We start from the raw sequence: 14,904 nt of genomic DNA on the forward strand, positions 1-14,904 counted from the left end.
TGGCAAACAGTAGCTTTTTCAAAACCAGTGATGGGAATGATGACTGAACTAGAAATCTGTACCAGAATGTAGTGGCATGGGTGCTCAGCGATACCTCTAGAACAGGGGTGTCAAACTCAAGGCCCACAGACCGGATCTGACCCACGGGGTGCTTAGATCTGGCCCACAGGGCCATCCTGGAAACAATGAAGGACCGGTCTGTGGTGCCTCTGCCCTCCCAAGCTTCTTTTCGCTGGCAGGGGGTTGCAGGAGGCCATCACATCCAAAAAAGTTTTTGCTGGCAGATCACTCGGGCCTCCCCAGGTACCCCCGACACAAGTGATGTCGATCTGGCCATGGCCACCCCAGCCCTCCCGAGGTCAAACAGCACCCTGATACAGCCCTCATTGAAATCGAGTTTGAAACTCCTGCTCTAGAATGTGCCACCCAGTACCCATGCAGCTGCATTCTGATAAAGGCTTCCAGTCATGATTGATTTCCCTGATTTTGCCAGCCTAGACAATCCTAACTGGCAGTGGTCCATCTTTCAAAAAAATATCTGGTTGTGGCTCTTTCCAGCTCTGCCATCTGAAGTTCATTGGTGGCAGAAGAAACAACTGATCTGAAGCCCTAGGTAGCTGGAGGAGCAGAGGGGGTTTGGGAGAAGCTCCAAGTAAGATGTAAGCAATCCTTTATGCCTACCTCTTTGGATCTTACTTTGTTCTAAAGCGCTCTGAAAAAATGGCTTTAAAAAAAGAACCTGAGCTATCTCATATACATTGAAAGCAGGTTAAATCTAAGTTTCTATGCACTGCCATAGGAATAGGGAACCTATGGTCATTCGGATGTGACTGAACCATAGCCTCCAGCTGCCCACATTACAAGTCATGCTGGTTGAAGCTAATCAGAATTGTATTTCAGCAAAATCTAGAAAAGCCCACTCCTATCCTACATCCATGGGAGAAGGTTTGATCATTGAAAACTGTAGAGGGGGATATGATGCCACATCAGGCCTCATAATTCTGCTTTCTGAGTACCATAAATAGTTGGATATGTGGGACTTTTATGTCTTATTCTGCAAACACGAGGTCTGAAATCCTTGAAGTTACCTGAAAGATCTTTTGCTTGCTGCCAAATCACTGCCCACCCAAGAGAATCAAAGTGCTGGCAGAAAGTTAGTCTGTATCCTTTATTAGTCTGAAGTTAGCAAATCAGATGTAGGTACATGTTGTCTTTTATGCAATCTGTGTAAGCCTCTTTTGTGATATGACCTGGCAAATTTGGATTTTATAATACAATACAATAGCAGAGTTGAAAGGGACCTTGGAGGTCTTCTAGTCCAACCCCCTGCCTAGGCAGGAAACCCTATACCGTTTCAGACAAATGGCTATCCAACATCTTCTTAAAGACTTCCAGTGTTGGGGCATTCACAACTTCTGGAGGCAAGCTGTTCCATTGATTAATTGTTCTGTCAGGAAATTTCTCCTCAGTTCTAAGTTGCTTCTCTCCTTGATTAGTTTCCACCCATTGCTTCTTGTTCTACCCTCAGGTGCCTTGGAGAATAGTTTGACTCCCTCTTCTTTGTGGCAACCCCTGAGATATTGGAACACTGCTATCATGTCTCCCCTAGTCAATGAAGAGGTTCTATGTTTTGATATGGGGCAATTTATTCACTTATTTATTGCAGAATAGTTTTGGATTCAGAATTGGGATAGCATTAGAGGCTGATGAAGGGAACACTGCCAAATGATCACATTTTTGCCTTATATTTCCTTATTTGCTTTTCTACAGGCACTGCTGTTTGTTTTTTCCATTTTGCGCAAAGTGGCCTGGGATTATGGACGTCTGGCATTGGTAACTGATGCTGACAGGCAAGTATAACTTTTTTTAAAAAAAAATAAGGAGTGAAGGAACATCTTTTTGGATCAAATAACAGCTGGGGTGAAGTTAGGAGGAATTTCTGAAGCAGATATTCTTGCTATAAACGGCAGTTCATGACTTTGCTGTTCAAACAGCTACTTAGGTATCCCAAATATTTGCACATGCAAATAGTTTGATGCTTTTGTTTTAAATTACAATGTTGGGGATATGCTTCATAATTTAAAAATGGAAAAAAGAAAAAAAACATGTCCTGGGGGTTAGCATCTCCTAAGACACCCCCGCTCAATTCTCTGGATCATTTGGTATCTCAAGCCATGGTTGTTGTAAAAATAATAAGGCTATGGTGTAGTAGGAAGTCCAGCCTCATCTGCCCTCATAAAGACCAGATTGAAGAGACACAGCCTGTCCTTTCTCCAAAGTCTTGAATGGCCTTTCTAGTAGAAACTGCTAGATTGTCATTTTTAATGGGAAATTGGGAAATGTTAAACATAAAGGGACTCATATTCACTGTATTTAATTTTAGTCGGAAATGAAGACCTCTTTGAGTTGAACTTGGCCTTTGTCAACTGCATAGACATGTCCACTTAGGGTTCTTGGGAACAGTTCAAATGTGTTTTGCCATTGCCGTAATCTAGGATTCTTTTTACATTTCTCAATCTTCATTTATATATCTACTACCTTGAACTGTGGCCTACTGTCCTTCATTTTGCCTTTATAAAGCAGATTTGCAAGAAAAGCATCCTGTCCTGTCATATTTATCCAAGGCCTATTTTTGTTTTGGCTTGTACTGCGTTGTATTGTATTTCACTGCATTCTCTTTATGCTGTTTTTCCACCAATAAAAATTAAGGGTGAAAAAAATACTATACTGAATGCTTTGTATCCTCCTCATCCTCCTCATCATAATAGGGTGGGGGAGGTGTTATTAAAAACAATTCTTAAATCTAATTTAACAAGAGAAACGTATAAGTCTTAGTAATTCAAAACAGTGATGAACAATCAAGGTGTAAAGCAGGAACAGGCTTATGTTTGGCCTTAGCTACTGATAAAGTCCTTCTCCATATCTTTTTCTACCAAATGAAACTTCAATGTCAGTGGGGTTTATCATTCAGAATCCTTGTGATTGACAGTTCCAGAGAGGGAGAGAGAAGTTGCTTGCAGTATGTATGCACAATGTAGGGGGAAAAATGTTAACAACTATGCAATGCTAGGATAACATCATTCTTCGCCTGAAAAATAGTTTGATGCAAAAGGCAGATATTTGTTTTTATGGATATTTATTTTCCAGGACAACATATGGTGCCTTTATTGGTACAGACATTACATCTGCCAGAATAAAAGCTGGCAAGAATGCCTGATTGAAAGCATGGGGTATCTTGAATCAGAAGCTAGTAGCACAAAGGGTTGGATCAAACAAGACATCATTAATTATAACTTCGCCAAAATGAAGGGGAGAGAAATAACTGTTACTGTCATTAACCTTTATGTATATTGATACAAGTCTGCAGTGGGAAGCAGAGATGCTCGATGAAATTAAATCATCTGATCAGCTGTGATATCATCTGCAACAGATAGTTGTTTGTCTGCCTCGTATCTTCAAATAACAGAATCTATCATTTTCTCAAGTATTTTGAGATGATTGTATTGAAATCCTTTGAAATTAATTGAAATCAGTTCCACCTGATCAAAGATTGATTCATCGGTATTTGTTAACCGTTGGTTTGTTTCTTTTATCCTATAATCTCTATTTTGGAATAGTGTGAAATATAGGTACATGTGCAATGTATGTATATGTAGTTCAGGGTGTTACGATGGAAGAGAGAATTTTAAAAAAGAAAAAAATTCCAACCCCAACAAATGAAAGTGAAAAAACACTGTTATGTGTATATAAACTTTTATTTTCTCCTGGGATGACAGTATTTCTGAAGGGGAGACTCAGGGATATCAACTTGTCTGTTTCTGCATTTATAATTTTCATTTGCAGATCTTAAATGCATTTTGGGATTATGTACTGTCTTTGTGCACAATCCTTTTTTCCTTATTTCTCTGGCCAGATATGTTTGTGCAACCATATTTATTTGACATTTGAAATTTGGGGAAGTAGATTCAAGTCAGATTTGATAGGAAGGGCACAACTGATTTCAGAAAAAGCTGAGAACTGTTGAGAACTGTCATAGTCCAGAAACGTCTTCCTTTGTGAGCAAAGTTTATTTCTTTTTCTTTTTTTTCTGATCAGATTTGGTGAAATGTTTCTTTCCTAGGATTGTGGAATGTCAGCCAGAGGAGAGAATCCTGACTCCTTATTAATACTGTAACCTGTTGGTAACTCACTCTCTTTCTCTCTCTTTTAATTTTAATTATTTTTCTTCTGTTCTCAGGAAGCGACGCTGGCAACAGGAGCAAGAGGAAAGGGAATAGTATGTTGTGGGTTTTTCAGAGTGTTTAATTATCTTTTCTGCCACTGCTTTTATCATTTTCTCCTTTTGCTTTGGGACTAATCTTTTTGGAAACGAGGGCCTGATTTTTTTTATTATTATTATTATTATTTTGGCGTCCACATTGAACACTGCACACTTAACTCTCCCGTGCCCTTTGTACTTCATGAGCCTTTCTGACCTGGTGCACACCAGAAGTTACACATCATAGATTGTGCTGACTGTGGATTAGGATGGAAATTGTAGTCCACAACATCCAGCAAGCATCACATTGAGGTGCACTGTATAAAAGCTAATTATGTAAACAAGAACTGGGGGAAAGGAGTAATGAAGGAGATTGTAATAGATAGCTATGTTGTCGCTGTAACAAGTGAAACTTGTTACTAATTTAGAAATATAAAGAGTAGACAGATATAGAAAGCATTTTAGTTAATCTTGGCAGGATAAACTGTGATGGAGAAGGTCTTATTACTTGTTTATTGTCTTTTCAAAATTTGGTTGTCAGAATAATTCACAGAATACTAATGGATTATCTGGATTATTTATGTTTTACTTGTAAACATTCTCTGTCCTTGCACCATTTCTAAGAGTTCAGAAGAAAATAGTCTCTAATTTCATAGAACTCGTGCTTAAATTATGCAGTTCAAGAAGCAGAGACGGGCATTAGATAAATTCAGGGAAGATAAAGCTATTAATGGCAATGTGCCATGGTGCCTCTCTGTTATCTCCAGTAAAACTGGGGAAAGCATGAATCATTTTGCTATGCTTGGCCACTAGAATAAAATATAGGACTATGTGGTCTTTGATCTCATCCAGCATAGTTCTGATTGTGTTTTAAAATGCTGGTATTTGGGTCTTTGTATGCATTTTGAATACAACTCGATATTAAAAGGCACCACCTAGTAGTATTGCTTTGGTTTTGCTGTGATTCCACTGAAATCTTCAGAATTTTCGATTGGGATAAGGAACATACACACACAAAAATCACTTGCCAAATCTTGTATGTGTGCACTTGTGTGTAGATGCATGGATGGATCTATATTATGCATATGCAAGTGGTCCTCAACTTAACAACCACAACTGAACCCAAAATTTCTAATGGTAAGCTAGACAGTTGTTCAGTGAGTTTTGCCCCATTTTACAACCGTTCTTGCTGCAGTTGTCAAGCAAATTGCTGCAGTTGCTAAGTTAGTAAGTCCATTTAACTTTGCTTGTCAGAAGGTTGCAAAAGGTGATCAAAATTATGAGCCTGGGACATTGCAACTGTCATAAATACAGGCCAGTTGCCAAGCATCTTAATTTTGATCATGTGACCATGCAGCGATCATAAATGTGGAAAATGGTCATAAATCATTTTTTTCAGTGATGTTGCAACAGCAGTCACTAAATGAATATTGTAAGTCAAGAACTGGGAGGGAGGGAGGGAGGGAAGGAAGGAAGGAGACCTCTGGTGAGCAAAATTATTCTCTCAGATGGAATAGGTATGGAATTCCCAAGTTCCTTAAAACGATCTTGCATGCTGATTTCCATATCTATTAAATTACGGATAACAAGCTCGATCATATCACATGTGACGTATCACCACGTTTTTTGCCTTTGTGGAGATGGGGTGGGAGTGGCCTTTGTGTGACACATCCGGCCCAGAGGGCGCCAGTTTGACAGCCCTGTATTAGAAGATCACTTTCACTACCCTGGTTGCCAGTTTCTCTCTTGATGTGAAAAGAGAAAGCAACTCGGTAGAAGCAACTGCCCCTGATTCCATTGCTGTTCCTTTGCTCCCAGGTTCTTGTGGAATTAAGAGCAAGTAAGGCAGCTAACTTAAAAGGTTTAGGAGTTTGACAGATCTGCTGGGATTGACACTCATCTTACCTCTTGTTACATCAGCCACTGCCACCACTACTGAAATCTGCCAGGTAACATACTATCCTCTGGCTCTCCCTTGTGGCCAAATGCTTTCCATGTTCATTTTTTTTATGCACAGCAGTACACGTGCTACTTCTTCAAGTCAAGCTCAACTCCAACATAGTCATGGACACATCCATGCTGTGTTCTAGACAATAATGCAAACATGATTTGCTATTGATTCTGATTTTTGGGGGGGCTTCTCAATCTGCAGTTGACACCAAGTATTAGATAGATCCTACTCCACCTTAGCTTTTCAGGATCAACCAAGATCAAATTGTATGACTATGCAAATGAACATACCAGGCAATTCAGAACTGTACTGACAAACAGTCCCTGGTTAGAGAAGGGGGAAAGAGGGTCATATTCATCCTGATCAGTATTTAATTAAATATTTGGTTTTCCAGTTTGAATCAACCTAGAACAGGTATTAGCAACTATTTGCAATTGTCCAATGTCTCTTGTAAGGTCATGTAATAAAAGCTTCAGCCTTCCTCCATGAAGATCCATGGGCTATTGCAGAAAAGATTTAAGACAAACATTGTGTGGTTTGATTAATGCATTGTATCTTAAAGATCCTCATTACAAAACTGTTAAGATTCAACCTAGCAGACCCTTCCTGCACTGAAAATCCCAAAGAAATGACAGTATATTTCCTCCTTAAGACCCAAAGCATGAGAAAGGCTGAACTGATTAGATTGATTCCAAACATGTCTTGACAGCCTCACAGGTAGACAGGACTTTACGGACTGAGAAAACCATGAACATAAAAATTAACATATTAGCAACCTGCTGGTTCTAATAAAGGAAAATATTTGTAGGTCAGGGTTGGCATGAGGGGTCCTTGGTGATTTCTGAACTTGCTTGTTTTCTTGCAGGCCTTTCATTGACTAAACTAAGGTAAGGTTCATTGACTAAGGTAACATCATAAGTGTTAGTAAGGAGTGCTGTTTGCTCTCAGTTTATATTCTAGTGCCGGGGTCTTCAAACTTTTTAAACGGGACCATTTCAGGGTCCCTCAGACTGTTGGGGGACTGGACCAGCTGGGTGGGCATGGCTAGGTGGTCATATGACTGGGCGGACATGGCCAATTTAGCAGTCCAAACAATATGCACAAATTAAACTTTAATTTGTTATGCTCCGGTGTGTGTGTGTGTGTGTAAAAAGCAGGTTAGTGAAGGGATGTGGCAGCCTTGGGGTGTGTATGAGGGACTTCTGTTTGTATGTGTATGTCTGTCTGTTTGTCTGTCCCTCCCTCTTCCTCTCCCTCTGGAGGCTGGGAAGGCCAAAAACGGGATGCACAGAAGGCGAGTGGGGGCCAGCGGGTAGGCATTGTGATGTGGGCGGGGCAGCCTCATGGTCCCATGTGGGCCGGATTAATGACTTTGGTGGGCCATATCCGGCCTGCAGGCTGTAGTTTGAGGACCCCTCTTCTAGTGGCTCCCCAGTCAGTGTTGGTGGGAAAGGACTTAGAGATTCTTCAATTGAGCTATTTGCTATTGGCTTTTTTGGGCAACTTCTTGATTGGGGTATTGTTTACTTGGTTATTGGTCTGGTGTTAACTTTGGAGTTAATCTATGCTGATCTGGTTGCTGATTGCTGGTGGAGAGGTGCTTGGGTTTTTTTGTTAATTTTTGGACTGGATGATATCTCTTTTGCATACATACATGTTAATGTCTTTGTGTCTATTGATGGCTGATTTGTCGAAGTGCCAGGCTTCTAGAAATTCCCTGCTGTTTTTGGATTTGGCTTGGTCTAGGATGGTCACATTTTCCCAATTGAAACTATGGTTAAATCTGTCTCTATGTTGGGAAATTAAAGAAGTTTTGTTATGTCTTCTGACTGCTAGTTGATGTTCATGGATGCGTTCTGCCGGTCTTCTTCTGCCTGTTTGTCCTATGTGGTGACTGTTGCAGTCCTTACATTGTATGTTGTAGATGACTCCTGTTTTTTTCTTTTGGGGTTGTTGGGTCTTTTGTTCTGCTTAGCATGTTTTAAAGGGCTTTAGTTGGTTTGTGTACTATGCTGATTCCATGTGATTGCAGTAATCTGTTGGTGATTTCTGAGATATTCTTGTTGTATGGCAGAGTAATTATTTTTAGAGTTTGAGTTGGTTGTGCTGTATTGGGTTGGTTAGTCAGGGACTTTTTGATAGAGTTGCATGGATATCCATTTTGTTGGAATATATTGTATAGATGTTCTATTTCCTTTTTCTGCTGTTCTGGGTTGCTGCAGTGTGTTTCAGCTTGTGTAAATAAAGTCCTTACACAACTTCCCTTGTGGGTGGTTGGGTTGTTGCTTTGGTACAGGTGGTTTTTCTATAGACTTGCATTTCTAGTTTGCCATTGTGGTCTCTGCTGATCAGGATGCCCAGGAAGGGTAGTGAAAGAAGAAAGCAGCAACTCTCCACTAACACTTGACAGGCAAGACACTAGAATATAAACTGAGAGCAAACAACATTCCTTATTAGCACTGATGATATTACCTAGTTTGGGTAATGAAATTTCTGCAAGAAAACAAACAAGCTCAGAAAGCACCAAGAACCCTTCAACTTGCTGGGTTTTTTAATCTCTTGAACTACAATTCCCAGTAGGTCCTGTCAACATGGCCAGTGTTCAAGGAATCTGATACCTGACACCTGCTTCATGCCAAGAACTCTGTATCCAGGATCTTCTGTCCCCAGAATGCTGAGTTTTTGGAAAGGTTGTTTTAGGTATTCGGAAATCACATCAGACCCTTCTATAATTTCTTCATAAGAAGTGTGGCATTTGGTATTCATAAGAAATGGTGTATTTGAATATGCAGTTGGGGGTTTGGTGTATTTGAGCTTTTTTTTTAAAAAAATGCAGAAATAAATTCTTTTATAACTTTTATTTATTTGCAGATAGAAGAAGGGGCCAATAAGTTTGATTAATTAGTCAAATGGTAGAAATCACTTTCAACATAGTGAACATTGCATATAACTTAATTAGTATATGTAATGTACTAATTACAAATTTAATTAGTATAGCATCCAAAAGACATCAAATCACAGACTAGATTTTCGGTTCCATTTTTCTGATTGTATGTAGTTTGTACAATAGGTTGTATAATTGTAGACATCGTTGGCAGTAATTTTCAGGCTCACCAGATCCAAAAGGTTTTCCATTCCAGTTATTGTTCACTTGCACATCACATTGCACTAACACTTTCATTTTCTTAATTCTTATTATTAATTTGACCTTCTTTACTAGCCTTTTATATTCAATTCCTTAGAATAAATGTGTCTTTTGTATTTGCGGGACATGGGTTGTCTTTATCTCTTGGTGGCTATGTCTTTGCCTATGTCTATATTTGTATTGTCTGCTAATAATTTCATAGGAAGCTTCCGGGCTGCTGGTTCAGAAGAAGGAGTACGCAAACGCTCTTAGCTCTTCTTCACTCATCTTTTGAGGCAGGCGTAACCTTTTTTTCTCTCCTCTTCTGCATTTCATCGCTCCTATATTTGGGTTTAGCTGTGGAAGTGGTGATGGACACCTGGATCTCTTCTATCCATTCACATGATAGATGCAGTAGATGGTACTTGCATTCTTAGAGCATCACTGACCAAAACCTATGGTAGCATGGAAATTTGGAAAAAGGAAGTTTCTCTCTTTCTCATAGACTGCACACTGGAAGATCTTTTCCAGTGTTTCATCCTTATTTATTGCAATTATCTCTTTAAATCTATAAAAGTGCTGTACAAATTGTAATCCCTCTGACCTTCACAGCAAAAAATGTAAAGCAGATGATTAAGCCACAAGGCGCTACTTCATCAGCTGCCATTTCCCTGCAAAGTAGCCATTATCCTGCAATTGATGAGTTGTTATTTATTGTTTCTGTTACAAGCATGGAGATTGGACAGCTGCCACACCATTAATTTCTGTGGGGATTTGTTAGCTCATGAACAGGGTCATTTGTACATTGCAATTGTGCTAAAGTAATGACTGTAAAATGTGGTGCTTGGTACAGCTCTTTAGCATCTAGAAGACGTTTCAGGGAACACATGTCCCTCTGCTTAAAGGTCTCCAGCCGCAAAATGGCCCATGCCTGCTGGAATCTCAGTGGGGGGACTTCACGAATTTCCAGCCATTGAGAATGGGGATGTATTGCCTGCACTTCTCTTTGACCCACTCCATGAGAGGTCGAAACAGAATAAATTATGCAAATTTTGAGATTCTACCGTAGCTGTAGAATTCTTACCAAATGTTGATTGGTCAGAGTGCCCCCTTTGCAAAAATGGATGTGCAGAGGGTTTGGGAGGCTTGCAAAGTGCTCCTGGGGGCTGGAGATAGCAAAAACAAGCAAAGAATGGGCCGTTTTTGCTCATTTTTACCCCCCAGCCCCCAGGAGAACTCTACAAGCCTCCCAAAGCCTCTGCATGCCCCCCCTTTTTTTGGCAAAAAAATGAGGCGTGCAGAGAATTTGCGAGGCCTGCAGAGTGCAAAACCCTTTTTTAAAATTTGCCTCTTCAAAATCATGGTGCATCTTATACTCCAGTGCGTCTTATACTCCAAAAAAATACAGTAATTCTATTGATAGAATTGATAGTGATAGATGCATGCATTAGATCTTAGGGAAAGGAAAGGAAAGAAAGGGCAATCTTTGGTAATGGCTTTTCTCTCTTGCTTTCTGCCTTCTCTGGAAGTTTTCTCTTCATCTTGCCTGGGCCGAACTGCCTTGCAATAACTGTCCTTTGGGTTCTCCTCTTTCAAGCTTCTGTGAGCTTCACTTAATAGGCTTTTCTGTTGTCGTTTCAGTGTTGCGTCTGCTCTACACTCTGACAGCCATGATCGCTATGAACGACTCACTTCTGTCTCCAGCTCAGTGGATTTTGACCAAAGAGACAATGTGAGTGGAAGCAAATAAAAGGTCTTGTTTTTCCAACTAGAACCTGGAACCAACATCTTTCCCAGGTTCTAGCTGAATTGGAACATTTCTGATAAGATTGGAACAACTCTATTTCAAGTTGTTTTCCAGGTGCGATTCAAGATACTAATTATGACCTTTAAGGCGCTCCATGGCTTAGGCCCAGGGTACCTGCGACACCGCTTACTGCCACCAGTAGCCTCCCACCGTCCAGTGCGATCCCAAAGAGTTGGCCTCCTCAGGGTGCCGTCGGCCAGACAGTGTCGGCTAGCGACCCCCAGGGGGAGAGCCTTCTCTGTGGGAGCGCCTTCCCTCTGGAATGAGCTGCCCCCGGAGCTTTGCATAATCCCCGACCTCCGGTCCTTCCGATGCTCCCTAAAAAGTTGGCTTTTCCAGCAAGCCGGCTTGGCCTGAACGAAATAAAATAAATAATTGATTTAATTGTTAATTTTAATCTAATTTTTAAAATGTTATTGTTAATATTAATTGGGTTTGTTTTTGGATACTCTATCTAATTCCCTTTTTAACTTTTGTAATATGTTTTTTTTTTAATGTTGTACGCCGTCCTGAGTCCTTTGGGAGAAGGGCGGCATATAAATCCAATAAACAAACAAGCTGTGATTCAGAAAGTGGAAATGCATCTAACCCTTTTAATGAAAATCTTTACATCCATCCCTACTAACTCAGTACAAGGAATACACATCCCCATGCAAACCTGTGTTAAAGGAAGTAACAAATCAATAAAATACAGCCAATTAAACAACTTGGAATGCGTAGGTAATAGCAGGGGGTCCTATAAACTAGGGCTATGCAACATCCACCTCAACTTTAAATAGAGTTGTTCCAATCTTATCAGAAATGTTCCAATTCGGCTAGAAGCATTCCTAGCCTCAAAATGCTTGTAGAACAGTTAAAGCATTGTAAGAGCACTTCCGATGAGGTCAAGACAGTTATTTTAAGCTTAAAATGGAACATGTTGAGATTGGAATGTTTTTGAACTTGGGAACATTTTGCATGCCACTGGTATAAACTAAATCACATCCTCCAGAAAAGCTCATACAGTATAAGAAACTAAAGGATAATTATAAATGTACCGTGTTTCCCCCAAAATAAGACAGGGTCTTATTCCCACCCACCCCAATAAACCCTTGGCCATATTTCTGGGGAGGTCTTATTATTTTTGAAGTGCAGGAGGCAGCGAGTATGGTCATCTCATGGCTGCTGCTGTGTTGCAATACTTTTGGGCAGGCTTATTTTTGGGGGGAAGGATTATTTTAGCGCATGCGCTCAAAACCCCAATTGGCCTTATTATCCAGGGAGAGCTTATTTACGGGGGGAAACAGGGTACAAAGTTAGCCAATATGCAAGAATCTTTGTATCCCTTTCACAATCAGGACATTTCTTTCTCTAAAATGTTTTTTCTATCCTACTTGTTTCACCCCTAGTTTCAGCCATAGTAGCTTACTTAGGACAGTCCTGATCCAAGGTAGCATATCTGTTTGCTGAATGCAGTAATACTTTCAGGGCAGGATTTCAGAAGAGACATCAAAGGTCCCACTTCACAGAATGGGCAGAAGGGAGCCACAATGTAACCAGAACAAACATATTACCTACATGCTGAGTTCAGTCCAGTACTGGTTGTTGATAAGGTAGAGTGTTGTAATTATTACATCTGCAACCCATTACTATCTAAAGGATGACTCCCATAGGCTTGTAAAACTCAACTACGATACCACTATTGAGAGAAGAGAGGTGATAGAGAAAAGGCAAATGCTGTTGACTTGCTTGTTAGCTCATAGAAATGGTTTGCTTATAATCCCAAATTATTTGGGGCCAAAACTTCTCTCCCCCATTCTCTGTTGCAGGAGGGAGAAGCTGGTAGAACCAGAACTGAGCACTTTGGTTTCTTATGATTGACGAGTATATGCTAGTAAATGTTCTGAAAATGGTGGAAAAAAACTTTGAATAACATGGCCTTGTTTTGCCTCTCTATAGGGTTTTTGCTCCTGGTTGACAGCAATCTTCAGGATAAAGTAAGTTTATCCCATTTTCCATGCAGATGTTGCTCCATTCTAGTAAATAAATGTGGTCAATATTAATTGCAATTGCTCTTTTTATGCTGTCAGTATGATGATAGAAAGTGTAGCCTTACACATATTTGTTTATTATTTAAATAAATGGGAAATGGATCATGGGATGCCTCAGGGTGGGGAAGATCTTGGGAAGCCCAGAACAGGTATACCTGAGCCTGCAGGAGACTTTCCAACATCGTTAATAGCTAAAGCAACCTGTGCTCCACTTAATGGCCTGCCATCACTTAGTGATCACATCGGGAAGAGCAGGGAAGGGAGTCCGTAAGCAAGGTGTTCACATGGGCATCTTCCATAATGACCCTAACAAGTTATGACTATAATGGGCAGATAATGACTATAATCCATTACAGCCATTACTCGAAGACTACCTGTACAATAATATTACCTTAACATAGATCTTCTATTCAGAAACTAAACACATTTCTTCGAAGATATTTTGCAGTCAAGAGCACTTTAGATTCAGAAGCTCAGGGATGTCTGGTAATGTCTTTTTTTCTTTTTAAAAGAACAAAGTAGGTGGGCTTATACTGCCTTTTAATATATAGAAAGTAACAAAAGTCAATTAGTCAATTTTTTCTCTTTTGAAGTCTATGGAGATTCTCGGTCATTTAGATCACGGTTGTCCCAAAGGTGCTTTTTCAAGAGACAACTGGACTTCCTTGTTTTTCTTAGAAGACATTTTGCTTCTCATCCAAGAAGCTTCTTCACCTCTGACTGGATAGTGGGCAAGGATTTATATTCCTTGAAGACAGCTGGTCAAGGAATATAATGACCAGCTGTCCGCAAGATATATAAATCCTTCCATTCCCCACCATCCAGTCAGAGCTGAAGAAGCTTCTTGGACGAGAAGCGAAACACCTTCAAAGAAAAGCAAGGAAGTCCAGTTGCTTCTTGAAAAAAGCACCATTGGGTTCTCTATTGAAGGATTCTTCTGTTTTCATTTGAGAGTTCTAGAACCAGTTTGAAATTTCAGAGCTCTGAAACTTGTGTGATATAATAGTGAAAAATAGGAATGATGCATGAAAACCTTATTTCCAGCTCCAGCTGCATAATTCTTGATTTTATCTTCTGTATGATTCATTACAAAAAATATGATTAGGGGACTGGAGTATAAAACATAACAAAGAACAATTGCAGGAATTGGGGTTGTCTAGTCTAATGAAAATAAGAATTAGGGGAGATGTCATGGCAATGTTCCAATATTTGAGGGGCTGTCAGAAAGAGGAGGGGGTTATCCTATTCTCCAGAGCACCTGAAGGTAGGACAAGAAGCAATGGATAGAAACTAACCAAGGAGAGAAGCAACCTAGAACTAAGGAGAAATTTCCTGACAGAACAATTAATCAATAGAACAACTTGCCTCTAGAAGTTGTGAATGCTCCAACACTGGAAGTCTTTAAGAAGAGATTGGATAAACATTTGTCTGAAATATATGGGGTTTCCTATTTGAACAGTGGTTTGGACTAGAAGACCTCCAAGGTCTCTTCCAATGCTGTTATCCTGCTATTCTACATTTTTAGGAAAGGAAAGGTGTTTTAATTGAGGGAAAGGAAGGCCAGTGAGTATGATATTCTACATCCTGGTCTGATCTACTCTACCTTTTCCATTTTCATAGGATTGCCATCCTTTGACCTTTGCCAGTCTCCTGAGAGACAGTCAGTCTGAGGAGCAGGGAGAGGTTCCTGCTTCCAGTCTACTGAGAGTAGATAGCCCACTGCTTGCCAGATGT

The 14,904-nt window shown here is 40.1% G+C and overlaps 1 protein-coding gene across 5 annotated transcripts in view; it reads left to right on the forward strand.

Moving 5' to 3' along the window:
• Positions 1–14,904, forward strand: part of TMEM63B (transmembrane protein 63B) — an 89,849-nt gene that overhangs the window by 48,777 nt on the left and 26,168 nt on the right. For 3 of the 5 annotated variants that reach the window (XM_081941554.1, XM_081941553.1, XM_081941552.1), the window contains 4 exons: positions 1,771–1,854; positions 4,242–4,276; positions 10,975–11,065; positions 13,079–13,116. In XM_081941554.1, coding sequence (XP_081797680.1) covers positions 1,771–1,854; positions 4,242–4,276; positions 10,975–11,065; positions 13,079–13,116 — 248 coding nt within the window. Of the gene's footprint in view, positions 1–1,770; positions 1,855–4,241; positions 4,284–10,974; positions 11,066–13,078; positions 13,117–14,904 lie in introns of all 5 variants that reach the window. The other 2 variants (XM_081941556.1, XM_081941555.1) reach the window with 2 other exon arrangements.

The sequence above is a fragment of the Natrix helvetica genome (genome assembly GCF_964273705.1).
Source record: "Natrix helvetica genome assembly, chromosome: 2".
Lineage (NCBI taxonomy): Eukaryota > Metazoa > Chordata > Lepidosauria > Squamata > Natricidae > Natrix > Natrix helvetica.